This window comes from Antennarius striatus, chromosome 13, assembly GCF_040054535.1.
Source record: "Antennarius striatus isolate MH-2024 chromosome 13, ASM4005453v1, whole genome shotgun sequence".
NCBI lineage: Eukaryota > Metazoa > Chordata > Actinopteri > Lophiiformes > Antennariidae > Antennarius > Antennarius striatus.
Genome location: NC_090788.1, coordinates 3,793,584 through 3,820,620, shown reverse-complemented (window position 1 = coordinate 3,820,620; position 27,037 = coordinate 3,793,584). Strand labels below are relative to the sequence as shown.

The following is a 27,037-nucleotide window of genomic DNA, read 5'->3' as shown; positions in this document are numbered from 1 at the left end:
GGTACCTCTTGTTTCGGAACGAGGAGTAATAAGAGGTGCATTCACGGACAATGTTTAGTGTAATGACAGTATCTATGCTGCTTTAGCTGCATTTGCATTTATGTTCTCTTTGGTCACTTCATTTTAACATCAATTATTATTTTCCTATTGATTGAAAAAGGTTTTTAAAAAAAGGCACAACTATTTTTCTTAGAGAGCTATACATACCACGTTAAACTATTTACACACGTATGTTGACTTGATATGCTCTTGATGTTTTTTATTCTTTTCTACTTCCTTTTCTTTTTGTTATCTACACCGTGTATGAGAGAGGAACAAAATCTCAATTCTCTGCATGTCCTGTACATGAAGGTAATAAGAAAATAAAATGGCTTTGCTTTTTAAAGCTAAATACCGTAAATATATTTCCAATGATCCAGAAAACACCTTATTATAAAAATGGCTATACAATCCAAATCAATGAGAAGCCAAATAAAAACTAAAAATACTGTGTGATATGTGACAGTAATTATCCTAACTTTGCTTAAAATCAGAGAATGAATAATTTTCAATTTAGTATTCAGTATTACTTTATTTAGTATTTAATACGTTATTACATATTTTCAAAGAAGCTCCGTGTCTTTTTGAGATGACAAAATATTTTACAGACTCATTACTGTATCAGATAGAAACATCCGAACATCAAACTCTTTACTCACATTTCTAATATACGAATTTCCGACATACCAGGAAGGCGGCATTAGCAGCAGTGTGATGGCTCCGCCTTGTGGCCGTAAGTAGGAAGTGCAGCTCAAACTTCCGCGAAACATTCCGTCACATTTAGTGATCAAACATGGCAAATAAAGTTCATTGAAATCAATAAAATTTTTACAAAAACGAATCAACAACTCTCTTAATATCTGACACTGAAATGATAAGATAATAATTTGTGACACTGAAGCTGTATTTTTTTTAAAAACCTTTGACTGTTAGGAGGCTAACAGTTACCCCTTTATTTCCATTCACTATGTTCAGTTATGCTATTGGCACTAGCTTCACATGTGGGCCTTATCAAGCAGCCCAGCAAAGCAGAGAAGCTGGACTACAGTTGTAATAATAATTATTATTATGCAAATACAATGAAATAAACAAGAAGGGACGTTGTATGTCTATGAAGTTTAACCTCAACATAAATGAACCATTTCGTTTTGGCCCTGCCTTTTAGCCCACCTGCTTCCAGCGCTGCAGATTTACATCAGACAAATTATTTCTACATGTTCATCAATCTGTGTGGACGGGGCTTGGAATTGTTTTACCTGCTGCTTACTGATTGGTTCCTTAAATTGGAATCGTATTTCTCAACTGTGGACTGACCAAACACAAAAGCTTGGAACAAACTTCCTCAAACTTGCCCCTCCACTTCCTGTCCCCCCTCTGCCTTCGTCGCCTTCATTAGCTCCGCCCGCCCGCCTCACGCTGACGAACAGATCCGCTGTCCCTCTCGCACACCCACAGGAGAAGCGGGTCTAAGCGGAGCTGCGTGCCCGGCGAGGAGGACTGATGACCGGTGAGTGTTGGCTCTTCACCCCGCTGAAGTCTACGGACTCTCACCGGTGTGTTTCCCGTGTCCGTCCAGACTTTTAGCACATTATTGATCTCGGCTTTAATTTACTGTCGGCTGATGGATCCGATCTCCAGCTGATCAATAACCTGCTGGTTTGTTTATTGACGCTGCTGCAGGAAACTGGAGATGAAGTGGACCACTCCCAGTGTGTGTGAGGAGTTCTGTCACTCACTTCTACTTTAAGTTTTATAAAAAATTTACGTCACGGAAACCACAGAATCATGTGGGAAAACGGTGTGTGTAACATTTTGGTAATAATAAAGTACTTTCCTTTACTGTAACAAAAGTTCTAAAACTGTTAACCAAGAAAGAGGACTTGGAGTTTTAAAAAGTAAGATTCGATGCAGGGAAATGACATCTGGACTACTGACATGGTGAGATCATTACTATCAAGCAAATAATTCAAACCCCACTGACTGCTTAGGTTTATTGGCTAGTATTAATTCTAGAATTCTTCATTTGTTTGCAATAATCACATCAGTTAAAATAGATCAATATGTCATATGAGACAAAAGTCTATTTACACTGACTCCACCAAGTCTCTGATGATCCAGTCCATGATGACTAGTGCTTCCAGGTCTTCTTAGAGACTCTTTAGCTGCTAACCTGATGCAGATGCAGACTCCAGCTTCTACTTCCTGGGGAATCTTATCCCATTCCTCATAGGCAAAAGTTCTGGAATATTCCTGCATTTTCTGTGGATCCGAGTCAGGAATGTCAGGCCTCTGGAGTGATCCAGGACTTCTCCTGGAACAAGGTCTTGGTGGACTCTGGGGTCTGCATGGGATCTCTGTCTTTCTGGAATGTCCAGTGACATCCGAGCTTCATGTTGCTCACAGATGATATTTTCTTCTTGGATTCCCTGCTCCTTGATGGAATCCATCTGACCCTCTACAGGCTGCAGGTTTCCAGTGAACTAGGAAGTAAAGCAGCCCCAGTTCATCACGGAGCCCCCACAATATGTCATGAAGAGAGGAGGGTTAATCAGTATTAGCTTTATTCTTCTTCCTCCACACATCCTGTTAATCCAGAGGACATAGAATCTCCCGTTTGGTTTCATGGCTCCACAGAACAGCATCTCAGACCTTCTAGGTCTCATCTAGATGGTTCTGAGCTACTGGAGCCTCTTTAATGGGTCTTCATGGTTGGCAGTGGTGAAGGTCTAGAGCTCTGATGGAGCTAGGTTTGAACAGAAATAGCTTTGGGATTCTACTGCAGATGTAACGCCATAAAAGTTGGATCTAATTTACAAATATGTGCGGACAGGAGTCTGTAAAATAAGTATTTTGTGTTGGGTCCAGGGGAAAAAAACTTGAAACCTGTTGTACTGATCTATTTAAGATGGTCTTCTTTGACCATGATTGTTGCAAACAGCTGATAAATGGTAGCTTTTGTTGAGACAGCCCATAATAGTCATGTAGATTCTGTGAATGTGCTGTGCAAACATGTTGACAAGAAGAAACATGTCCATTGACTAACGGATGACATCACACAGAGTATCAGCGGTGGCACACGTTCAGATGTGAATCAGAAACATCAGTACTGTTGGACTTCCCAGAATGAAACAGGAAGTCAGAGGGTGAGATATGTCAGGTCGCTGAGGCAGCGCCGAGGTGGCAAATCATTCTGTCAGACCAGTTAATGCAAATTCATGATGGTACATTCATATAGGTAACGTTCTCCAGGGGATTAACCCGGGTTTGGACACGTTCTCTGGTGTGTTTGAGCCTTTTAGCTCTGCTGATTGTTTCAGTCCAGCTCGGGTCTCTCAGTCTAGGTCTGGTCTAGTGTTCTGTGGTGTCTGATCTCAGTTTGGTTCGGTATTATATAATGTTTCTCTACAATATTGATCAGTTTTAACCCAATCAAATGAGTTATTATCTTTAAATATCTTACCAGTGTGGAGACTGGTGAGGTTCTGGTGTTTTGTCTAGAGATTAGTTGATAATCTCATGTTTTATTCTGGATTTTAATGCCTGTCAGTAAAAGAAATATCTTATCAAGATTGAAATGTTCTGTTACCAGGGGCTGTAAAGGAAAAGCCAGTCCACCTCCTGTTTAAAATTCTACATGTGTCCCTTGTTTGTCCTCGTTACTTGTTTTGACTATGAGTACTGGGTGAAAAAAAAAAAGCTAAATGTACATATGTAATCTGTAAATTTCCAGACTGAGAGATTTTCCCACCGCTGTTTCGGCTGCAGTGTGACTCGGTTCCTCTGTGGGTCAGGAGAATTTTCCTAAACCAGCAAATTACATAAGAATGCAGAGAAACAACACAGCTGACTAGACGAAACCAAAAAGGTTTGTTCCTGAAATGCTGAGAGACGTGACCAGAGAAACTGTGAAGGAGACGGCTGATTGTCTCTCTCCTCTGGACTCATGTCGGTCTTCTTCTAGAGATAATATTCTATGTACAGTAAGAATCCTCTCTGCCGTCTGATTGGCTCATATCAAACTTCTCCAGGTTCATGAATCTGAAAACAATAGATGACGCACCCTTCATCTTTATTGCGACCCAACTTCCCTTTTCCCACTAAGCTGCATTTCTTTGACTTCCCAAATCACGATAAACCACAATACACTCACTAGACTTCATATCTCCACCAAGTTGCGTGGAAATGTGTGGAGCAGTTTTGATGGAAGCGCAACCTCCTTGTTAAACTTTTCTACACATTAAAGTTGTGTAAATAAAAGACAGCGTAACCGTTTGCAACGGTTCTACATTCGGTGTGAAGTAACATCCTTTGTACAATCGCGTGTTTCATGAAGTGGTGAAACTCAGGACATTCACAAACTCCTTGTTTGTGAATGGCCGAGCCTTTCCAGGAGGCCCATTTCACACCAACTCATTACACCGCCATTTAACCAGTTTAACTCTTAAATGTTGCAAACTTTTATTTGTTTATTTTTTAATCCTAACTTCACCATTCTCTGCTGAACTGGTCTAAATATCACAGTGTCATCAACAAAAGTGCAAATTCCAACTTCATTTCACCTTCGGCTGAAGACTGAGAGAATTTTAAGCCCTTGGGCTGGACGTTTCTAACCGCATTGCTTTCTGGGATTTGTAGTTAGCTTCATTGCTTAAGCTTTCAAGGATTTCACCCAAAAAAACAAACCTTTACTTTTTTTGATTGTGATGAACTGTCACTAAAATAAAGAAGAAAATGGGTTTGTTTCAGCTTCACATTTCAAACACACACACACATACACACACACACACACACACACACACACACAGGAAAGCACCGTTTACACAACGAATGCGTGTTTCAATTCTTTTCGGTTTGCTGCAGGTTACTGATCTTGATTCTTCTTCCTCTTTTTCTCTCAGCCTGTTTTCTTCTTTCTTCCTCTCTCAGCCTGTCGGCACAACGTTCTTCTTTAGATGTCCATGTTGCTGGTTTCGTTGGGCGGTGCGACCTGCATTCGCTTGTTTGGTTGGGTTATTTACAGTTTTAGGTTTCCTCCTATACAGTCTGGTGGATGTTGGAGGCTGACGGGATGTGATTGGATCGATCTTGTCAGCTCCTGTTTGTAGTTTCATAATAAGAAAATTTGTTCTTCCACTGCGGGACAAAAAAGGTCACTTCTGCTCACCTGGATAGGCCACACCCCCAAATGAGAGAAAACTGAAATGAAAGTCAAAGTGAAAATAAACATAAAAACTGCAACTAAGCAGATTGAAGGAAGCAAACTGTTATAGAACATACATGTGCTAATGCACATCAGACGGCCGGCCCGGGTTACACACTGTTTTACTTGTTTCACGCTTCACTGCAAGCGGACGCCGTGGAGTTCCTCAGTTTGACGCTTTTATTTCAACATGAAACCACAGCGACAGTTTTTCTACTGGAAACTTCCTTTTTGTCAAACTATAGAATTTCTAAAAGTGCGGAAGGGAACCGTTACGACACCTGAAACGTTTCTTTCTTCAGTGTGTCTGTAAGGTATCTGCGTACACACACACACACACACAGTAGCTCATGCTACTTCCTGTTGACCTCTGATGCTATTTCCTGTGCCCCACCCATCAGAGATGTTTGATTGACTGCAATTGAAGCTGAGTCGACTTTTTTTCTCCTTAAATTAACAGATTTTTGTGAAAACTGTCCGTTCTGACCTTCAAGCGCTGGTGGAGACTGGGAATAATGGGTAAAATCTGGCAGAAACTCTTGCAGCGTGTCCTCAGTAACACCAACTTTATACTTTAGTTAGGTCTGAGCAGTTTTTCCATCTGTGTAAAAGGTCAGAGGTCACATTTGTTCTCACATCTTAAAGAATCGACAGAACAATCGGCAGGAGGAACAGAACAACAGGGATTAGAGGTTAAGGCTTCCAGCGGGAGTGAGATCAGCAGACCGCCGCCCAGAGAGCGCCGAGGGTGGGGTCAGGATCCCCAGAGTCTGGGCTGAACCGTGTTCTCTATCCAGACATCTGGAGCAACACGACAGTCGTTCAGCACAAAGCGGCCGAGTCATGTTCCCATTTTTCACGCCGAAATCATTCCTGCTGAAAATCTGAAACTCAAAGACGCATGAAAACATTTCTTCTTCTGTGGTTTCCAGAGGTGCTGCAGCTCAGACTCAAACATGACCTCAGGGATTACGACACGATTGGGTCGCTCTGCCTCGGAATTCATCTGAGTCAGAGCGCTGTGACTCAGAAAAAGACCTGGAGGATTTACGCCATGTCAGGGGAGGGGCTTTCATGATTTGGGGAATATTTGGGTAACTTGGGTGCAATCTTTGTGATTTATTGTTCTTTTGTGCGCATCGGTTACTCCTGCAAGTCGGCGGTAGAAGTAGTAACACCAACAACCTGACAGCTAGTAGAAGTTAGTTAACCCAAAGGAAAAATCCGAGTGCAAGACTCGAGCTGGACCTGGGAGAGTTGGGCCCGACCCAACTAAGACCCGCTAGGGTGCTGGTTCTGATTCGTCCGGGTCCTAATTGAGTTTAGGTCACGTCTGACTCGTGCACAAATTACCCAAGAGTCCTAGCCCATCATGAGGTCCTGAATGACTCGTGTGGATTGGAGCGCAGTGATTCAGAAATGACTCGGGTCGTTGTAACGTGAATCTGGATCACTCAAATGTGAGACAGAAGACTAGAGCAGGACTTTGGACTTCAGTTCCTGAGGTTTAGCAGCTCGACATCGACCCTCCAAAGATGATCTGGGATGTGAAGTCTACACAAATCTAACTTAAACTAACACAATTTACACAAACTAGGCGCTGCTGATCCAAACATGTTGTTTCTCGTCTTTACGACTTGATATTTGGCTGCGTGGTTTCTTTTTTTTTTTGTGAACACAGTGGAAAAGCAACATATCCTTACGGTTTGGTCACAGTTTTGGCCGACGTGTGACGGCGCTGGTCTCCAATGCGGTCATGGCAACGCTGAGCCAAACCTCATGTTGACATCATCATCATCACTGATGTGTCTGATGAACTTCATAAAGCTGGAGACAGATGAAGGACAGAGACAGAAATCTAACAAGTAGTTTTTCTGTGGTGGACGTGTTCCTTTCAGGCGCTGCTGGAGGAGCATTTGGGGTTTCTGCAGTAATTGTCTGAGTGTGACTCGCGCTGGCATCCGAGTCGCCGTGTGCTGGATAACATCTCTGTTTTGTTTGGAGACCGTTTCCTTCTGCAGCCTTCATTTCCATAAACACAAATACTGACGGAAGACAAACCCTCCCTCCTCCCCCTCTTGTCTCCCCCCCCACCCTCCTCTCCCACCTCTGCAGGCAGACGATGGGACGTCACATGTTTGTGAACAAACTGTGTTAGCTGAAGGAAAGCCAAGAGTCGAGGAAGACGAGGGAACCAATCGCCGAAGACAAACTCAAACCGTCCTGTGGATGATACAAATCCAACGTAAACATCATTCTCTCAACTGGCCGTTTTGTTCTTTTTACCCCCGTTAGCATGTAGCGGCTAAATGACATCACCCTCTGCAGATACCTATTCAGGATTATTATCTAGATCCGCAGCAACGCCACAAATATATAGGATTTTTAACGTTATTATTTCCTGAGAAATTTGATTAAAAAAAAAGGTAAAAATGCTTCTCTTCTGCTTCGTTGTTTGTGGCAGGTTGCCGAGGGGTCAGAGGTCATCATGCAGAGTATAAAGTGTGTGGTTGTAGGAGACGGCGCCGTGGGGAAGACCTGCCTCCTCATCTCCTACACCACTGGAGCCTTTCCTAAAGAGTACATCCCCACCGTGTTCGACAACTACAGCAGCCAGGTGTGTGTGTGTGTGTGTGTGTGTGTGTGTGTGTGTGTGTGTGTGTGTGTGTGTGTGTGTGTGTGTGTGTGTGTGAGTATTTCCTATTAATATACATGAAGGATTGCTGACATTTTCTGTGTGTGTCTGTGGTGCGTTCAGGTGACGGTGGACAGCAGGACCGTCAGTCTCAACCTGTGGGACACGGCGGGGCAGGAGGAGTACGACCGGCTGAGGACGCTGTCCTACCCGCAGACCCACGTCTTCATCATCTGCTTCTCCATCTCCAGTCCCGCCTCCTATGAGAACGTCAAACACAAATGGCATCCAGAGGTCAGAGGTCAAATTCTGCCTCGCAGTTCACAGTCACACATTAATGGAGCATTCATGGTATGTTTTTTTTGTGGGGAAAAAGAAACATACCATGAATGAGTGTTTTATACTTTAGGGATTTTAAATCACTTTTACCCGACTTTTTTGCGGATTAATGTAAAAATATAAAAAAGTTAAGGAAAGAGCAAATCAACAGTTTTTCATGGAAGTTTCTAGTTTATCAATCTTAGTTTTATTTCCGGTTTTACGTGATCAGGTGTCGCACCATTGTCCCGGCGTTCCCATCCTCCTGGTCGGCACGAAGAGTGACCTTCGGAACGACGTTGAAACTCAGAGGAAGCTGAAAGAGCAGAACCAGACGCCCGTCACCCACCATCAGGGCACCGCCCTCGCCCGCCAGATCCACGCCCTACGCTACCTGGAGTGTTCGGCCCTCAACCAAGACGGCATCAAGGACGTGTTCACGGAAGCCGTGAGGGCCTTCCTGGACCCGCAGCCCACCGTCGGCAAGAGGCACTGCGTTTTGCTGTAGGTGTCGAGCCTCGAACGCCGGCCGGCGTCGGAATCGCCGGAGAGACTGCAGGAGGTTTTTACGTGTTTGGTTAGGATTTTATCAGAATTAGAAAAGATGGATTTGGGCTCAGAGAAGGAATGATGGAAGTGAGGCTCACCAGAAACTGATCTGTTGTCTTGCATTTATAATGCTAAACGTACTAATGAATATCAAATGAAGTGTTTTAAATGTGTGGCTTCATGTCTGGTAACGTTTTAATGAAATGTTTTGACTTTCGTGGGCTGTTTGAATGCATCATGACTGGAATGTTTTATCACTGGGGGGGTAAATGTGCAAAATGATGACAGGTTGAGATCTGAATGATTCGCTGTGACATAACAGCCTGAACCGGGGCTTTTTTTTTTTTTTTGTTTCGATCAAGGTGCATAATCTTTGTTTTTTTTAAAAATAGAAGTAAAATTTCAAACTTTTCAGAAACCTCAGAACAAGAAACGACGTTAAATCATTTACTTGTGGAAACAGATGGGACAGATTTGAGGATCAAACATCAGTGATTGTAGATTTCCACTCATCCTTTTGGTGGTTGTGAATTGAAATAAATTGAATGAGATTGAACTGTATGTTTTTGAAATGTCTTTAACTACAATCATCGACCCGTCTGTTTCTATCTGAGGCGCTGACCCAACGTCGGTAACGACCAACAGATTCTCTCTCTAAAGAAACAGGCTGACGCTGAAAGAAGGAGTTGCTGCAGCTCCGCTTTGTGAAGTCGGTGTTTCAGGATGTCGCCTTTTCCTCTGGAGCGTCTCAGAGGCCGGAGCTGCTTCCCGTTCCTGTCCCTCGTCTCCTGCAGATTCTCCAGGCTCAGCCGGGTCCTGGTTCAACGCCCAGACGTTGTTGTTCTCCACCAAGTCCACTGGAATGAGGAAAACGTCTGCTGTCCAAGCAGCCGATCGGGACGTCAGCGATGAGCAGCGAACATGTGAGTCCAGTTCAGATGAGTAAGAGGATGACTCAGATTAGAAACGGGAGGATGAGTTCTGATTGGGTTTGGTGGCCAGGGGCTGGCAGAACCCAGGAGGATCAATTTTGTTTTTCGCTACCTGGCTTCAAAAAATCCGAAAATCTCACGAGGCAGCCAGCAAAACTCAAAACCAAATTACAACAGCATTTTTTTAAAGAAAGAACAACCATAAAATAACAATAATTTAATATTGGAACACTTTGAAAGTGTGAAAACATATGTCATGAACGTTCAGACTTACTGAATTAACACGATAATTATCTCAAGTCTAAAGAGGGTCTAATGAAAAAAAACGTTATCTGTACATGTCAGTTATAACATACAACAAACATTTGTCAAGATATTTATTAACAATGTTGACAAAATTTTTGAAGAAAATGAGAAATTCCTAATTTAAAAACTAACCTCAGCAGAGACGATAATAAAAACATCAATGTCCCATTTTTGTGTTCATTTAACATTACATTGTCAGACACAGAATTGAATAAAAAATAAATATAAAAGGAGAATTAAAGTGTTTGGGTTTTTTTATCTTACAGTTTAAAGCAAGTACATTTCTTTCGGTCTCTGATGAAATCGTTTGACAAATAATAAAAAAAGGATTGAACAGGTAAAACAGGAAGAAGACCTCCTGAATGCCCCACATGTTCACATCAACAGATGCTCATCGTCAGTTATGTAGCAGTGAAATAAGACATTTCCATTTTATCCAGCAGTTGTTGAACAGACAGATTGAAGTGAATTATCGCACAGAAATAGTACAAAAGTAATGGCATTATAGTGATGTGATAGTTAACAGGAATAGGTGTGTGTGTGTGGGGTGGGTGGGGGTGGGCAGTTTGGGAAAGCAAAAAAAATAAAAGTTGCTTTGGTGATCACAACACCTGCTTCACTAATACTTCTATAAAGACAAAATAAATACAGAAGGCTTTTATTTTGAAGGGGTCCTGTAAACATACATGTGCTCTCTTCGTGTTGGTCGGCGCTGGTCCAAACGACCGGCTCTCTGATGTGGATTCTGGTTCCAACGGGCTGCTCAGTATCGTTTGTCTTCAGACACCGTGCCCAAGATCACATCTTTACTCCCGAAGTCCCAGAAGGCCGTGAGGTGGAAAGCCATGTTGGAGAGGACCACCAGGTACTCGAAGAAGGCGAACAGGGTGTAGACTGGAGGACGGGGAGACGGGATGTGAACAGTGAGGATGATGATGGAGTGAACTGAAAAACGCCAGCGGGACGCTCAAACTCACCTCCTGTTTCACAGTACTTGTTGTGGCGGCGGAAGAAGTAAGCGGCCGCCAGGCAACACGAGATGTTAAACACGAAAATACGCAGCTTCCAGTGATACGATCGCGTTTCCTGAGGCAGAGAGAGAATAGAAAACATCCAGAATGTGAAGTCTGTGCCATGGGGTTTGTAGTTTTTAGCACTATAATCACACTGAGAATCAGGCTCCGGTTTTGTTCATAAGATCTAGAGTTAATCTAGAGATCCTGAAGTGGGGGTTAAATAATCCTTTGTTCTCCAGGATAAATGGGAATATAAATGAATGATGAGGCGCTGAATCAGCTGATTTCATGTACACTCAGCGGTCACATGATTGAGGAGTTGTGGTTAAAGCGCTGCCGTCACCGGGTGACACATTCTCTCTACTGATACCAAAACAGGGAAGCACCAAAAATAACATTTAGACAGAAGTCACATTTAGAACATATTCACACATTTCCTGCTCAAATTGGAGTTACAACTCTGAGGCACATCCTGAAAGATCACCAAATACAAACATCAAGCTCCGTTACAGGACAGCATAAATCACCTGGTGACTATAAATAAAACCTGCACTTCATATGCTCATCTAGAACTCCTTAAACATCTTTAAGTTCACCATCAAACCTCCTCAGAAGCCTTTAGGACGTTCTTAACAACGTCTCACTATCAGCGCCCCCTGGAGGCGAACAAGCTGCAGCGCTGGCAGCTGCCTGGCTGGTATGGAAGAACTCTGATCCAAATAATTTATAATAACTTTAAAAATTTCGATTATTTCTGAATAATAACTTACATCATTTATATAAACATAAAATTAATACTGTGATCGTGTTATTTTGTTACTTCAGACACTATTTTGTCCTACCGTTGCCCGTAAGTTAATCAGATAACAAATCTTAAAAGATGAAGCTTTGCTCACCTCTGGGCTCACACCGTGCCTCTTGATCACATACCACAGTCTGCACGTAATGAGCATGTGCAGCAGCGAGCTGGCGAGGAATATGATGAAACCGTATTTATGAAGATCTGCGGGAAAAAAAACACGTAATAAACAGAAATATTGAAAAAGTTTTGAGTTAAAATTTTTTTTAAAAACGATCCTCATCCCAGTGGATCAGCTGGGTGTGAACTCACTGTATGTTTCATTGGACGACACGTATGTGAGCAGCACCAGGCCCGTGTTTTCAGCCAGGTTGCTGACCAGACCCAGTCCGCTCAGCAGCAGCTCCAGGAGGTTCCTGGTGAAGTGGCCGCGGTAGAAGTTGAAATAGGCGACGGACACCATGTACCGTGGCGCCGAGTGCAGGCCGATGCAGGTGCGCCAGATATAGCGCTCTGGAATGTAACCGATGGCGGCGCTGATGGATGGCAGGTAGTTTGGTACCTGGTTGAAAAAAGACAAACAGAATTTATCTGCATTCATTCTTCAACTGATAGAAGGATCGACCGTCTATTCCTCCCGCTGAACCGTATTTCCACGCCCGTTTTCCCGAGTGGCGTGACGACTTACTTGACAGTGTGTGTTGGTGGCATCCTCAAAATGGTACATAAGGGAAATGAAGACGCAGACAATGAGGGCTGTCAGAGGGAGCAGGACCGTCCCCATTATGAAGGCGGTGAAGGGGAGGCGGAAGAGGGGCCGGTCCCGGTCGCCATATGGGCCCTGAAGCATCCTGGGTAAATACACCAGAGAAAACATGGATGAACTCTTCCACACAGCAAAGATTAATTCCAGTTTCTGAATTCCAAGGTTAATTCTACCCTTTAACCCCTTTGTCTTGTAGGAATTCTAAAATATGCATTTATTAGTTATCAAAGTTCAGGTTTCAAATGGTTTTAGTTTGATAATATCGTTGCTGTTCCCTTCCCTGTACTGGTCAAACCGGTTGCCTCCAGTTTCAATGCTTCTAAAAATTTGAGAAGCATTTCAGGTATGAAAAGTGAGACTAGGTAAGATTATGATCAGCTTGTTATTGTAGTATTTATAATGTAATAATGTAATAATGTAATGACCTAAATGATTAGGTAATCCATCAGTGTCAGTTAATTCCATGCTGAGGTATAATCCAATTCAAATGAAGCATTTTTTTAATTTTAGACTACCATTCTAAAGTTTGGGGTCACTTAGAAATTTCCCAATTTTTCAAAAAGAAGCACTGGTTTTTTCCCCCCGATGAAAATAACTTTATACTAATCAGAAACACACTCTATACATTGCTAATGCAGTGAATGACTATTCTTGCTGCAAATGTCTGTTTTTTGGTGTAATATCTACATCAGTGTATAGAAGTCCATTTCCAGTAACCATCAACCAGTGTTTTAATGGTAAACATGTGTTTGCTCAGTGTGTTAGGAAAATAATGGATGATCACAAAACACTCATGTTAGCACAGCTGAAAACAGTTTTTTGCTGGTTAGAGAAATTATAAGACTGACCTCACTAGTTGCAGCTTGAGTACCATTAATGCTCCAAATGGCCAGAAAAAAGAGAACTTTTAGGTGAAACTGAACAGTTTATTCTTGAGAAGCTGCCAAGAAACTGAAGGATTGTCCTAGTCCCCTCAGAGAACAGCACAAAAGAGGCTCCAACCAGAGTAGAAAGAGAAGTGGGAGGGCCCTGCTGCACAACTGATCGAGAGGATAATTACAGTGAAGTCTCTAGTCTGAGAAACAGATGCCTCACAGGTCCTCAGAGGGCAGCTTCATTAACTAGTACCTGCAAAACGCCAGTGTCAATATCTACAGTGAAGAGGCAAATCCAGAATGCTGGCCTTCAGGGCAGAGCAGCAAAGAAAAAACTGTCCCAGAAAGGATAAAGATTAAAATGGACAAAAGAAAACAAACGTTTGACAGGAAGATTGGGGTGGGGAGTGTTGTAGATGGATGAATTGAAGCTTAGTTTAAGGCGTTTGGATCACACAGAAAAACATTTGTGAGATGCCGAACAACTGAAATGAAGCTGGAAGAGTGTGTGGCATAATCAGTAAAGCATGGTGGGGGTAACATGATGGTTTGGGGTCACTTTGGTTCTGGTAAGGTTAGAAGAGTTGCTAAGGGTGAAAGGGATTTTGAATCAGCAAGGCTATCCCATTTTGCAATGCCATGCCATACCCTGTTGAATGGAGCCCATTTCATGCTACAACAGGACAATGACCCAAAGTGCAACTACAAATTGGGCAGAAACTGTATAGATAAGCAGGCAGCAGGTGTTTTATCTGTAATGGAGGGGTCAGCACACTCATCAGATCTAAACCCCACTGTGCTGTTGTTGGCTTGACCATACGGTACTCAAGAAATACCCATCCAGACAATCCAGATTGTGGCAGGAGCTTCTAAAATTTCTCCAATTACCTCAACAAATTAGCAGCTAGAAAGCCAAAGATTTGCAATTCTGTAAATGGAGAATTTTTTTTGGATGGAAAAATGATTATTTCATATACAAATCATTTTTCTAACCTGGTCGAAGTCTTGCTATTTAATTTACAACTCATGGTGATTAATAAAAGTGTGACTTTTATTGGCTTCAACATGAGTTCAAAGGTCATTTCTGTGTCACCAAGCAGAGATCTAAACCTATAAAGAGTTGTAAACAGTTGGTTCAGCCGCTGTTTGCTCGGTTTCTGCTCACCTTTAACAGTCAGGTAAGGTCGGTTCAGATCCCCGGACCCGTCTCCACCGCCCATCCGACCCTCAGCATTACGGTGGGTCTCCAACCGGCCACAGCGCCTCCGCCCGGCTCCGCCTCACGGTCACCTGACCCCCTGCGGCGAGGCTAATCCCGGTAGCTCAGGTCCAACTAGCCAGGTGATCGATCGTCTGGGCTTTCCGTTAGCTGCGTTTTAAAAAGCTGTTAAAATCAATTTAACATAAAAACGCAAACCTCCAGCTGTCCTGTAAACTTTAAAACCGCTGACGGAAAAACAACAACATTAAAAACACAACACAACCGCAGCTGTTACTGTTGCTGTTTCTTCTTCCGACTCTTCTTCGTTACTTTACGGGTTTTTAGTTCACGTTTGTTCACAAGCTGGTAGAAGCCCTACCGCCACCTGCTGGACGCTGGCGAAACAGGAAAAAAGAGAATCCGCAAGAAACTCCTGAGTTATGTTGTGTCTCCCGTTTATTTCTCTGTAAATAAACCAATGAAATAATAATTTATATAAAATTCTTTTTCTTTCTGTGAATATTTTCTCAAAAAAAAGTGTCTCGTCCACAAATTGTGCAATTCTTGCCGTTCTTCCCTGTCTTTATTACATTCCTATAGTAAATGTCTAGAACATTCTAAATGTATTTGCATGTGTAACACGGAGCCAACAATATGACATCACTTCCTGTAACGTTTTACATCATTCGGTCATCCATGTCCGTGTAATTGTTGTGAAGACAAAAAGGATGGACATGGAGGAGGTGTAGTTTCATCTGAAGTGTTGTGTTTGGGATCAGGTTACTGTTCCGTGCCTCAAAATAAAAGGATGTCACATTTGTCAGTCTGTTGTCTATTGTTTTGCTTGTTTGTTAGCAGGACTACACAACAATTAATAAAATATCACATAAAATAAAGTTTCATAAAATGGTGTGTGATTCTGTCTCCATTGTGCTTTGGTTAAATTACAGTGTCTGAAGGAATACAGCAAGTCTTTTCTTTTCTGTTTCTGCGACGTCTCCACACAGTTACCATCATTGTGTGTGTGTGTGTGTGTGTGTGTGTGTGTGTGTGTGTGTGTGTGTGTGTGTGTGTGTGTGTGTGTGTGTGTGTGTGTGTGTGTGTGTGTGTGTGTCGGACAAGCCATCATCAATACGTCTCACACACACACACAAGAACGTCACACAACACACAATGATGGTAACTGTGTGGAGACGTCGCAGATACAGAAAAGACACACCAGCACCCCCAAGACGTTGACACTGCTGACACACACACACACACACACACACACACACACACACACACACACACAAACACACACAGAATGACAGGATGGCCGCCGTCTCGCCTCGTCGCTGCGGATCAACTCTCTTAACTCTGTTCTTCTTGTCAGGTGAGGTCGGAAGACGAAAGCTAAACGTACTTTATTATATTTTAATTATTATTTCAAGTTAAACTGTACTCCGTTTAGTAAAATGTCCTCTGTGGCTGTTAGACGTCACACCATGAGATTGTTGTTGTGTGTTTGTTTAAATCAGGACTTGTTTTATGTCGTCTTCTGAAGTAACACAACACCAATTGATTATTTATTATTATCATGATTTTTATCCACTGATTAATTTCTTTATTAATTATGCATAGTTAAAATAGTGAGCGGTTTCATTTAAAATGCGCGTTTGACGCGCTCGAAGCCGCAGCGGTGCGTGGGCGTGTCTCTGTGAGTGGGCGTGTCTCTGCGCGCAGGTGGACACCTGTCGGCTTCCTGCTTTAAAGTGGCGGAGGGGGGCGTGGCCTCTCTGTCGTGTCACTACTCCGTGAAGAGCTTCGGTCTGAGTCGGACCTGCTGGGGCCGAAGCTGCGGGACCTTCTGGTGCCACAACATCCTGGTCCAGACGGACAAGAACGGCATCATCTCAAAGGTCAGGAAATAAACAAACAAACACACAAAAACAAACATAACACTGACAATTATGTTGTTTTATCTTTTTGACCCAACATACCAATAAAATAAATGAAATAATCCTTATTTGACTCTGGCGCTGCAGGTGGAGGACCGGTACCGGCTGACCGGTGACGTCATGGACGGACAGATGGACCTGGAGATCCAGAATGTGAGGCGGACCGACAGCGGGCCGTACTGCTGCAGGGTGGACATCAACGGGGTCTTCAACGACAAGAAGGTGATCATGAACCTGCGGGTGGTCAAAGGTGGGTGACATTCATGGACACATCCATGACTAGAATTAAGGGATAATAATACAATCGGTTCATTTCTTCTCAGCTCCGATCATTAATTCTCCTCCGACCACGACCACCGGTCCAGTAACTGAGACCTCGACCCCTACAGGTGAGACCAGTTCTTACCCCTCCGGGGTCCAGCTTGTTGTTCTGGTCCAGCTCTATAAAGGTTTGGGTTCTCTGTAGTGAACTGGAGGTCACTGGTGTCGTCTCAACTGGACCTTCTGAGGAGGAACTCCACCCTGCTGCACTCAGACAGCATCAATGTGAGTCCTGCAGAACCAGAAGGTTCTGTCCATTAACACTGTCCCACCTTTATCTTTGACTGTCTCTCTCTGTGTCAGGTGGAGGACTCTCTACCTTCTCTCTCCCTTCAGATCAACGTTCCCGTCCTCTCTCTCTCCATCAGCGTGTTGTTCATGTTGGCTGCAGTTTCTCTCTTCCTCGCCTTGAAACGTATGTTTTTGTCCTTTTCCTCCTCCACTCAGTCTAGATTTTGGTCACATTTCATGGAAGCATTATGAATATTAATATTTATTCATGTTCTTTTTCTGACACGTGTAAACCACCTTCCTCCAGGTGGAAGATCCATAAAGTCCGGCTGGTGAGTTTCAATCTTCTGTGGCATTTTGATGAGCTGATGAAGAGATGCTTTGTGTCATCACAGACCTGCTTGTTGACTCTGTTGTCTCCAGTTTGTCCTCTGAGGAACCTCCTCACATCATCTACGAGATCCGGATGAGGAGGCCGGTGCAGGAGAACATCTACACTCTGGACTAGAGGCTCCTTCACACCGGAAACACAAGACAATACACGTTTGGTTGTAAACTTTTTTTTTTTTTTCCACACAGCTGTTTCCTCCTCCTCAGTCACACATCAAAATACTATTTGAATGGATTTAAGAAATGTTAAAGGACTTTTTCTATTGGACAGAATTTCGTGTATTTCAAACACCATCCTTCTGCTGGAGGTTTGTGTGTGTGTGTGTGTGTGTGTGTGTGTGTGTGTGTGTGTGTGTGTGTGTGTGTGTGTGTTCTGTGTTTATTTGTCTGAACTGTCGATAAGAAGCGGAAATAAAAACCCATCAAAAGACAGACGTCTCCGTGTGGAACAACCTATAAACAACTTTAAACTTTGATCACGTTTAAAGATACTTGATAATACAGATATTTGTCTTCTGACTGGAAGGAGGTAGATGCTGATCCGGCAGACTCAAAATTATCGAATATTTCATTAAATCGTTTTCAAATGATTTAGGATAAAATCTCTGCACCGAATCTCATTTCTTTTTATCCTATTCATAGCAATCTTCACATTTTTAATTCTGCTAAGATTAAGAACGGAGATAGACGGCAAAATTAGACAGACTCATAATTATTCAAGAATCCTCTTTAAATGAAAGGTGAAACGTCTTTACGAAACTTTCTTAAAATGCAGTCGATTTAAACAGCTTTGGTCTCTGACACCCCGTTTTAAGAACACACTTGTTTACACGTGGTACTTAATTCTGCGGAAATTCCGCGGAACCTGTTGGTATCCGTCAGTGTTTGACCCGGAACTTTAGGTGGGCTCACCACTGAAATATAGCGCATCTGATAGCAGGTGTAACAGTTTGGGATTAAAAACATTATTCTAACAAGAATCATGAATTACAAATGATATTTTGGAAAAAAAGAATGTACCTCCCCGTCGGGGAATCGAACCCCGGTCTCCCGCGTGACAGGCGGGGATACTTACCACTATACTAACGAGGATTGGCACGAACAATTCGCGTTGTGAGTAAGATTTAAAGATAGCACTCCGGGACTATTGTACATGTTTACAAACAGTCCCCTACCTTTTCTGCGCCACCGACCGGTTTCATCCAAGACAATATTTTCGCGGACCAGCCTTCATTTGTTCGAGAATCGTTAATAACACCAGGACGGCTGTAGTTTAATAATAAATCACCACAATGGTCTTGCGTCAAATTGCAGACATCAAGAAGAATCCACGCATCGGATACAGCGGCAGAAAATGAATGGATGAACTGTTACCGTCCAGAGGCTTTGGCTGTTTAGCGATAAACACTTTATTTTTTTAATGTTTAACAGAACATTGCAAATTTACAACAGAGGTGGATCAAAAAACTGGTTGTAAAACAGCGAATTTTCATTTACATAAAGTTACTAACATCATATATGTACATTTAAAAACAAAAAGTACAGTTAAAACAAACATTTGTTCAACAGATGAGACTGGAATGATTTCTTTGTGGGTCGACATAAAATTGTGAACACAATCATTTCATTAAGAAACATAAAACGTACTGGCAGCTGTTTCATCCAGTTTAATAGATATTACTATAACTTGTAAAATTAACAGAAATAAAACATTGTGTTTCACTTTTCAAAATAAAAGCCCCTTTCCTCAAACACTGAAGAAAATAAAAACATCCCAGCAGCATCTCTACTGGCTGGACAAAGTTGGCAAATGAGTTTACTTTCACTCATTTTTTCCAGAATTCAACAGATTATTTTCTTTTTAAATACCAACCTTTGGTAAACTCTGATCGGTCTTTAATCTCAATTAGAAATAAAACTAAAATTACGTCAGCTGTCTTCTCCTCCCGTCCTGCTCAGGTGGAGCTCTCTCTCTTCCACACGATCACCATATTCTTGTCACTAAGGGCCACCAGGAAGTTGAGCTCTGGGTCCATTGCCACACAGTTGATGGAGGGGCCCTCTACCTCGCCGACGCCCTTCCTTACTGGGGTCGGCCACTCCAGCACCTGCCGGAGAGCAAAAGACAGGTTGGAGACAGTATAGCCTTAAATTGAGATGATCTAAACCAATATAACAATCAGTTAAATAAAATAAACACAGCCAGTGTCTTCTCTATGGAATTGCCAACTCCCACATTTGTTTGAAATCTGTCTTTTTTTTTTAACGTCCTGGATGACAATCTTGTTGGTTGAGAAAAAAATAAACAGAATAATCTGGAAGATGATACCTCTGTGGGCTGGATGGGCGTCTCTGTCTGGAAGCTGCTCAGGCTGTTGATGAGGTACATCCACAGCCGGCCTTTGTCATCACCACACACGATGTAGGCTTGGTCTAAGAGATGAACACACACACACACACACACACACACACACAAAATAAATCCTCAGAGTGAGATATTGTTTTGAAGCTCGACTGACAGAGATCGCGCCGGTACAATTATTCTGCTTCTGATTGGACGACTCACTGGGACAGGTGTTGAGAGCCAGGTAGGGAATGTCAGTCTTTGCCCACTGCAGCTCAGCCAGAACCACAGCGCACACCGACTGGGTCTTCTTGTTGGGCCTTTTGGCTTTGGTCTGGGTCCAGTTCCATAAGTAAATGGAACCGTGCATGTAGTTCTTAGAGGCTGGAGGACAGGGAGAAACATCAGAGAAAATGTAGAGAAGGAAATAACAAACTAGTGTCAGATGGAGAGGATGTGTCCCAAAGAACCAGGTGAGTCTTTACTGACCCACTATGTCCTCCGTGAGGAAACTCAGCCCGTCCACGGTGTGATAGTCGTGGTTTTTGTCTTCTTTCTTGTAAATGGGGAACGTTATCTCCATTTCTTTTGACCTGCAGAAAATAAAACATTAAATTTACGTTTGCTTCTGTTTTCTGTGTACATGCAAACACACAAACACGCACACGCAGGTTGTCATTACCTCTTTGTTGTGTTGTTCTTGTTGCCCAGTTGTGTGTTGTAGCACTGCAGGCCGTCCTCACAGGCGGTCAGGACGTGTGAGCTGGGGGACGTCAGGGGGAGACAGACGTGCAGGGGAGTGGCGCTCGTTTCCAACACCAGGAGCTGCCTGGAGGGATGAACCGCGTGGAAAAATAACTCTCATGGAACCTCAAATCATCTTCAGGCAAATGCAGCCAGACTCACTGATAATGAAGTCACAAACTTTTGTGATGGGTTTTTCTGATTTGTTGTAAAAAAAAAAAAAATACTCACACAACTTTGTATTTGTACTGGGGGTTCACTCCGCCGATGTCCCACATCACTATTTTGTTGTCGTACGATCCCGCTGTAAGAGAAAAGGGAACTCAGTGAGACTGAAAAATGTAAATCAGAAGCAGAAATGTTGCCTGTAGAAACGACTGGGACGAACTGAAGAGGAAGCTCCTCTGCTGGTGGTTGAAGCGGAGAACCGACAGCGACTTGCGGCTGGCTCTGAACTCCCCGTAGGCCAGGTTGTTTCTGGGGTGGATTAATTTGACCAGTCCTCTTTTCCCGCCGGCTGCGAGGATGCTGCAGGGTTGAGCTGGCGCGTTGCTTCCTCTGGACATCAATATGGTGGACCAGGCCAGAGCGAAGAAGTTCTATTGCCGGGAAAAATGGATATAGCTGACCCAGGTGTAAACATGAGTTCCTTTGTGACCGTTTTATCGCGTGCTTCCTGAACAAACCTCGCCATCAACTTTGTATTTCTTCATCACCATCCCGGTTTCACAGTCGATCACGCAGAGCGAGTCTCCGCCACAGGTAGCAACCAACCGGCTTTCTCCACCCACACCTGTTCACACCAGGAAAGCTCCATTTAGTTCTCTCTGAATAACACGTAGCTAAAAACAAACTTCTGTTCATCATTTGATAAAAAGTGGTTAACCGTTTGAATCTGGCGGCGGCTGGAAAGCGCAGGCCCACAGTTGTGTGGAGAAATCCTCGGAGCTGTCCTGTTTGCTGTGGCACTGCAGGACGTGGAGCGGCTTCAGGTGAACGGGCTGCTAGAGGAATCACACACGGATGCAGAGGATGGTGAGGAGGTGGAGCTCATGAAACGCTACTGAAAGTCACTAGAACATTAGAATCTGCAATGTTTCTAAGTTTAAACCTTAATTTAGTGCATCAGCATGATAAAATTAACCTAAAGCAAAGCTGAGACTTGTTTAAATATACAAATTTTTTTTTACCTTTGTCTCCATGTGGGTCTTCACGTTAGCATCCCTCTGCTCCTCTACTTTACTGGAAACCTCCTCTGTTGTTTGCAGAACAGCAGAAGCTCTCCTGGTCGTCTCTGCACTCCTCTTCCCTCTGGTGGGGGTTGAGAGGGGCTGACTTGTCTTGCGGGGGCTCATCCTGACAGTGTTATCCTGGGTGGGCATCTGAGGTCTGAGACAGACGCTGGGTTTCTGAGGATCGCCTTTAACCGGGGAAGCTGAAGAATCTGTGCGCAGTTTTTTTCGAGTCGTCACGCTGACGCTGGACGCAGATGCTGAAGCTGATGCTGCCCGTTTCCTCTTGGAGGGGGCGGAAACGTCCTGAGAAAACATGAAGGATTAACTTCAGATGGAGTCACGAAAAAAAAAAAAAAATCAAAGTCAATTCTCCAAAGCTGTTTAAATCAATCCAGAAAGGGTCTTGAAGATGTTTCACTTCTCATCCAAGAGGTTTCTCCAGTTCTGGTGGCGGCTGGTCTTGTCCCAGCTTATTAACCCTGTGGGGTGTGGTCAGTGCTATTCACATTTCAACGACCATCGTCGAAACTCATCTGGGTCCTCAACAATGATTGATGGGGGTGTCAAAGGGGGTCGTTGAAATGCGAGTTTCACCGAGCCTTTGGTTACTAATGGGTGTCAACGGCTTTGGATGAGTTGGATAACTGAGAACCCACACAGACAAACATTCAATTCTTTCGCTAACTCTCCTCCACATCCCCCACAATGCCTCCTCTTAAGAACAGAAGATCTGGTGCGATTTCAAAATTAAATGAACAGCATGTGGAAGCCGGTTATCCCTCTCTTACACGTCTCTCTTTGATGCTGGAGGACTCCTTGTGCTCCAGTTCTTCCTTTGGTTCCGTCAAAGAGCTAAAATAATCCTTGGCTAAAATCTCCACCTGAAAACCAGAGGCACAGAGGGGGCTACTAAAAGTGGGAAAACAGCAACATAAAAACATGACCCAGAATCTGGAAGAACCTGAATTTACCCTCCATTTGGTGAAGTCACGGACTGAACTGGGTCCGAATTTAACCTGCTGACGCGCACTAGCGATAAAATTCTTCTCCAAAGCAGTCATTTCCTCTGCAGAGATCGGATCGGGAAGACTGAAGCTCTTCTCCCAAACTGCAGCTATCTAAAATGATCAAAGACAGTTTGAACAATGAGAACAAAAACAAATGATGCAGCATAAGCTCCACCGTAAACACACTTTATTCACAAAAATGATAATTATCTTCATAACATTCAACAAAATTCTTAACTAGCTTCCTACCCTGGTCCTCAGGTTCTCCGTGTAGACGTAGCGCAGGTGATTGGCGGTGGTGCTGACATCCTTACCGTTGTAAATCCTCAGGTTGGGTAGCAGCACCATCACCTTGTAGTTATCACTCACCTGAGGAGGAAGAGAAACATTACATATCAAGCCTAATCCCAAAAATGGTGTTTCATTTTTAAAGGACCCCTTAAAAACACACCCTTAAGGAAAATATTTTATTTTTTCCACCCCACCCAAGACTTGATATCTCACAGTGATATAAGGGTTGTTCTCCATCTTGAGCTCTTCCAAACTGCACAAAGACTCTAAAGTGGTAACATCCTCCATCTGGTTGTCACTGAGGTCCAGGAAACCAAGCGCTGGCATCACCATCGCCTTGGGTAAGTCCTGCAGACAATTCCCAGACAGATCCAATCGCTCCAGGGACTGAAGCCGGGACAGCAGCTTAACCGGCAAGTCCTGGAGCTTCAGCCCGAGTTTAGACAGACTGAAGAGGAGGAAGCTTCATGTCAGTGTAATCCAAAATACACAAATACTGTATTCATTCATCCAATTACCAAATAAGCACAACTTTAAGGAGAAAAAAAGTCATGCTTACTTCAGAGTCTTGATTTGCTCTAGCTTGTTGGTTTTTGGAGAGCCTTTCTCCAGTAAAATGTTCTCAGTTATTTTCTCCATTGTTGATCTGCAGACACCACAGAATCCCCTGCAGATAAAGCACATTGGAGTAAAACAGTGGCCTTGTTTGATGTCCTCTTGTTGAAACATTCAAGTTGAAAATCACTGGGTGTGTCCAAAAATGCTAAATAGCAGCAAGTTGTTTCTGTTCAGGTTCAGAGGACATCTGAACTCTGACCTCTGCGTCTCTATTGTTTGCAGTAATAAGTGGGCTGTTATTATTCACGTCACATGATTAAATCAAAGTAATCACGAGCTATTTATTGACAAACATGTGACTGAAATCCTAGTTTCTATTGTGTCAAACTATCTGAGCTTTTCCACTGTTTTCAAAAGACATCTGCAGAGCTATAGCCCATAAACCTTAGGCTAGCAAGATAGTTAAATTCTACTCACTGTGATAAACATATATAATGGTTGTCATGTTTTCTGGATACCTGGTACAACTATTTTAAACCATTTAAACCAACACTAATTCTGATTCAAGTGTCTTTTAATTTCGATTAACACAACTATACAGTATTGCAGCATAGCAGAATTCATAAGTAATATACTTGACAATTGCACAACGATAAAGACGGTTCTGAATGCCTTTATTTACGAATGTTACAGATGTGTCGTCCCGAGGTGTAAATGTAGGTTTAGACTACAACATGTAGAAGTGCATCATGCTCTACAGGAACTAGCTAACCACGCTGGATGAAGTTCTACGAATTTTCTACGAAGTTAACAACATACACAATAAAAACCGCAATCTTAAGTTTTATTGCACAACCACCCTAAATACTGTCCATAAAATGTATTAGTGTCAATATTTATGATTAAAATGACATACCACCGCTGCAATTAACTGTGATCATGTACAAATCCAAGCTTTCCCGGGGAAATGTTACGTACTTCCGGTGGGCGTGGCGTAGTTTAGCATTTTGATACCTTCCGTAGTGCTGACGTCGAGTTAACGTCAAAATATACTTACAATACGATTGAAAAAAAATCATTAATTTTTAAAAAAAAAATCGTTGGTAAGATATATAAGATTGGCCTTACGGTAGTTCGATAAAAAAATGTCCTTATTCCCTCACATCAAAATAATATTCACTGTGTGGTTTAGCCCAAATGTTTCGGTAGATGGCGCTGTTGTAATATTTTACGTAATTCACCACCTATCTACAAGAGAAGAAGAATGACGACCGCTCCTGACGAAAGTGGACGCGTTTCTTCATGTGCTTGTAAAGGTATTCGGCGCTGTCTCGTATGTGAAAAGCTAGAGGGAAAAGTACCGCAGGTGGAAAACTGTTCAAAGGTAGACATATGTCAGTTATTACTGTCAATTTTCTTTAATCGAAAGGAAACGGCTAAATGACTATCTTCTGCTCACTAAACACAAATGACTACGGAAGCCCTGACGTGAAAATAAGGTTGTAAACAGTTTATGACGTTTACCTTGACAAATCTTTCCTTTCGGACAGTAGTTTATTAATTACATATGATTTATTTACATCTCACATTGTCGGGTAAGAATTGCTTGAGGTCAAACGACTTGTACATAACAGAACACAACATAACGTGTATTTTTACGTCACAGTTCAATCCAAATCAGCTGACGACTATCATTTAGAAAGCATCTTTGTGTGTGTGTGTGTGTGTGTGTGTGTGTGTGTGGTCTTTCTATGCTGTCAAATTCTGGCTACTCAGAAATTTCAATATAACAAATGCTTTATCTCATGAATGTAGTGTAAAACTAACTTGATCATGTTGTTTATGCGAAGATTGTGCACCAGTTCATCTACGATCCTGAGACAAAGCGTGCTGTTTGTAAAGATGCCACACATGCGTCGTTTCCCTTTCCTGGGGTCTTCTTGTGGGAGAACTTCATATCAGAAGAGGAAGAGGAAGAGCTTATACGCGCAATGGACCAGGATGTGTGGAATGAGTCCCAATCTGGGCGAAGGAAACAGGTTATGTGGCACACATTCTATTTTCTTTACCTCTGTTTATATTGCATATATATTCAAATTATGATACCTAATTCATTAGCACTGGAAAATGACTATGACTGGCACTGAATGGTTAATTCTTAAATTAATGCGTATTAGTTCACTTAATTTCCACCCTCCACAAAATTTCATTTTGTCATGCTGATGCAGGATTTTGGCCCGAAAGTTAACTTCAAGAAGAGGAAAATTCGTGTTGGTAGCTTCAATGGACTTCCTGCTTCGAGCCAAAAATTAGTTCTCCGAATGCAGCGAGAGCCAAGCCTAGCAAGCTTTGAACCAGTGGAGCAGTGCAATCTGGATTATCACCCTCAGCGAGGCGCCGCCATCGATCCGCACCTAGATGACTCCTGGCTCTGGGGGGAACGCCTGGTCACCATCAACATGTTATCAAGCACCACACTCACTATGTCGCTTGAGCAGAGCCTGTCAGACCTGGGACCACCAGAGGAAGTCAGAGTGGCTGTACATCTTCCTCGTAGATCTTTGTTGGTTTTGTATGATGAAGCTCGGCACAGATGGAAACATGCCATTCATAGAGAGAATATTTACAAACGTAGAGTTTGCAGCACCTACAGAGAGCTGTCTGCAGAGTTCTCACCTGGAGGCCAGCAGGCAGCGCTTGGAGATCAGCTTTTAGACATTGCTTTAAGCTTTCAGGGAACTCCAATATAGAGTCAATATGAGGATGCAGAGGATGTGTTTTTCATATAACATTCAAAAATATCCAAAAAGAATATTTAAGGACTTTAGTCTTCGTTTTCTTTGTACATAGTAAATGATACACTAATTATGCTCTTAAGATGAACAGCTGAATGTATCCCAATCAAATTATATCAGGTTTTGATGACTTTGACAACCAAAATGATTCACTTTTGTGTTGTCATCATTCTTTGAGCTTTTTCTGTAATTGGATAACTGCCTATAACTTTTATAAACTCTAACTTGAGTTTTCATCTTTTCTTAGGTATCCTTCTGATTGTATTGAACTGTTTATGAATCAATTTGTGTACAATGCTCTACATCTTTACCTATCAGCTAAAGTGATGACAAATTGACAAACTAATAAAAATTCACACAAAAGTTAATGGAAGTATTGACTCTGCTTGTTTACTTATTGCTTTCAGACTTGTGCAGTCGTTAATAACAATGTACATACCATGTAGTACAAAGTTATCTTACAAATATACCCTATAATACCCTAACTCCAATACAAATCCATAAAATAAATTTATATGGAATGCACTTTTTGCTTAGGACTTAAA

At 42.6% G+C, this 27,037-nt stretch overlaps 5 protein-coding genes and 1 non-coding gene across 9 annotated transcripts; 3 read left to right on the top strand and 3 right to left on the bottom strand.

The window, feature by feature from the left end:
* The first annotated feature begins 1,405 nt into the window (after positions 1–1,405).
* rhogb (ras homolog family member Gb) lies at positions 1,406–9,297 on the top strand. Its single transcript, XM_068330415.1, has 5 exons — positions 1,406–1,546; positions 7,355–7,484; positions 7,704–7,856; positions 7,998–8,168; positions 8,425–9,297. The coding sequence occupies exons 3-5, from the start codon at positions 7,728–7,730 to the stop codon at positions 8,698–8,700; spliced, it is 576 nt and encodes a 191-aa protein (XP_068186516.1). The 5' UTR covers positions 1,406–1,546; positions 7,355–7,484; positions 7,704–7,727; the 3' UTR covers positions 8,701–9,297.
* On the bottom strand, positions 9,129–15,452 carry pgap2 (post-GPI attachment to proteins 2). Its single transcript, XM_068330414.1, has 6 exons — positions 14,601–15,452; positions 12,483–12,645; positions 12,107–12,356; positions 11,892–11,998; positions 10,957–11,065; positions 9,129–10,873 (listed from the first exon to the last, which is right to left on the bottom strand). Exons 2-6 carry the CDS (start codon positions 12,642–12,644, stop codon positions 10,743–10,745), a joined length of 759 nt encoding a protein of 252 aa, XP_068186515.1. The 5' UTR covers position 12,645; positions 14,601–15,452; the 3' UTR covers positions 9,129–10,742.
* Positions 15,453–15,947: 495 nt separating this feature from the next.
* timd4 (T cell immunoglobulin and mucin domain containing 4) lies at positions 15,948–17,794 on the top strand. Its single transcript, XM_068331964.1, has 8 exons — positions 15,948–16,011; positions 16,362–16,537; positions 16,664–16,826; positions 16,900–16,965; positions 17,043–17,122; positions 17,201–17,312; positions 17,436–17,460; positions 17,552–17,794. The coding sequence occupies exons 1-8, from the start codon at positions 15,951–15,953 to the stop codon at positions 17,634–17,636; spliced, it is 768 nt and encodes a 255-aa protein (XP_068188065.1). The 5' UTR covers positions 15,948–15,950; the 3' UTR covers positions 17,637–17,794.
* A 744-nt stretch (positions 17,795–18,538) lies between these two features.
* Positions 18,539–18,610, bottom strand: trnad-guc (transfer RNA aspartic acid (anticodon GUC)). Its single transcript has one exon. It is a non-coding gene; the product is annotated as a tRNA-Asp (tRNA).
* Positions 18,611–18,921: 311 nt separating this feature from the next.
* lrwd1 (leucine-rich repeats and WD repeat domain containing 1) lies at positions 18,922–25,626 on the bottom strand. 4 transcript variants are annotated; one of them, XM_068331032.1, is made up of 16 exons: positions 25,525–25,626; positions 23,699–23,806; positions 23,353–23,587; positions 23,098–23,217; positions 22,813–22,959; positions 22,630–22,722; positions 21,797–22,144; positions 21,493–21,610; positions 21,293–21,399; positions 20,995–21,205; positions 20,838–20,910; positions 20,545–20,691; positions 20,352–20,455; positions 20,085–20,246; positions 19,848–19,951; positions 18,922–19,626 (listed from the first exon to the last, which is right to left on the bottom strand). In XM_068331032.1, exons 1-16 carry the CDS (start codon positions 25,608–25,610, stop codon positions 19,474–19,476), a joined length of 2,316 nt encoding a protein of 771 aa, XP_068187133.1. In that variant the 5' UTR covers positions 25,611–25,626; the 3' UTR covers positions 18,922–19,473. The 4 variants fall into 4 exon arrangements, with proteins under 4 accessions (XP_068187133.1, XP_068187134.1, XP_068187136.1 ...); XM_068331033.1 differs by having other exon boundaries at positions 21,493–21,607; XM_068331035.1 differs by lacking the exon at positions 25,525–25,626 and adding an exon at positions 24,614–24,662.
* Positions 24,953–26,881, top strand: alkbh4 (alkB homolog 4, lysine demthylase). Its single transcript, XM_068331037.1, has 3 exons — positions 24,953–25,013; positions 25,548–25,736; positions 25,926–26,881. The coding sequence occupies exons 2-3, from the start codon at positions 25,689–25,691 to the stop codon at positions 26,445–26,447; spliced, it is 570 nt and encodes a 189-aa protein (XP_068187138.1). The 5' UTR covers positions 24,953–25,013; positions 25,548–25,688; the 3' UTR covers positions 26,448–26,881.
* Positions 26,882–27,037: the final 156 nt, after the last annotated feature.

What these genes read in the sequence shown, in the direction of transcription:
- lrwd1 (XM_068331032.1), bottom strand. Translation starts at nt 25,610, where the DNA reads ATGTGTGGCATCTTTACAAACAGCACGCTTTGTCTCAGGATCGTAGAT. An exon ending in CCAGCATCAAAGAGAGACGT is followed by an intron (nt 22,145 to 22,629) that starts GTAAGAGAGGGA and finishes ATGTTTTCTCAG; the next exon opens with GACGTTTCCGCCCCCTCCAA. An exon ending in CGCCCATCCAGCCCACAGAG is followed by an intron (nt 19,627 to 19,847) that starts GTATCATCTTCC and finishes GCTCTCCGGCAG; the next exon opens with GTGCTGGAGTGGCCGACCCC.
- pgap2 (XM_068330414.1), bottom strand. Translation starts at nt 12,644, where the DNA reads ATGCTTCAGGGCCCATATGGCGACCGGGACCGGCCCCTCTTCCGCCTC. An exon ending in CCACCAACACACACTGTCAA is followed by an intron (nt 12,357 to 12,482) that starts GTAAGTCGTCAC and finishes TTTTTCAACCAG; the next exon opens with GTACCAAACTACCTGCCATC. An exon ending in GGCACGGTGTGAGCCCAGAG is followed by an intron (nt 11,066 to 11,891) that starts GTGAGCAAAGCT and finishes TCTCTGCCTCAG; the next exon opens with GAAACGCGATCGTATCACTG.
- rhogb (XM_068330415.1), top strand. Translation starts at nt 7,728, where the DNA reads ATGCAGAGTATAAAGTGTGTGGTTGTAGGAGACGGCGCCGTGGGGAAG. An exon ending in TCGACAACTACAGCAGCCAG is followed by an intron (nt 7,857 to 7,997) that starts GTGTGTGTGTGT and finishes TGGTGCGTTCAG; the next exon opens with GTGACGGTGGACAGCAGGAC. An exon ending in AACACAAATGGCATCCAGAG is followed by an intron (nt 8,169 to 8,424) that starts GTCAGAGGTCAA and finishes TTACGTGATCAG; the next exon opens with GTGTCGCACCATTGTCCCGG.
- timd4 (XM_068331964.1), top strand. Translation starts at nt 15,951, where the DNA reads ATGGCCGCCGTCTCGCCTCGTCGCTGCGGATCAACTCTCTTAACTCTG. An exon ending in TGAGACCTCGACCCCTACAG is followed by an intron (nt 16,966 to 17,042) that starts GTGAGACCAGTT and finishes GGTTCTCTGTAG; the next exon opens with TGAACTGGAGGTCACTGGTG. An exon ending in TCTCTTCCTCGCCTTGAAAC is followed by an intron (nt 17,313 to 17,435) that starts GTATGTTTTTGT and finishes ACCTTCCTCCAG; the next exon opens with GTGGAAGATCCATAAAGTCC.
- alkbh4 (XM_068331037.1), top strand. Translation starts at nt 25,689, where the DNA reads ATGGACCAGGATGTGTGGAATGAGTCCCAATCTGGGCGAAGGAAACAG. An exon ending in AATCTGGGCGAAGGAAACAG is followed by an intron (nt 25,737 to 25,925) that starts GTTATGTGGCAC and finishes ATGCTGATGCAG; the next exon opens with GATTTTGGCCCGAAAGTTAA.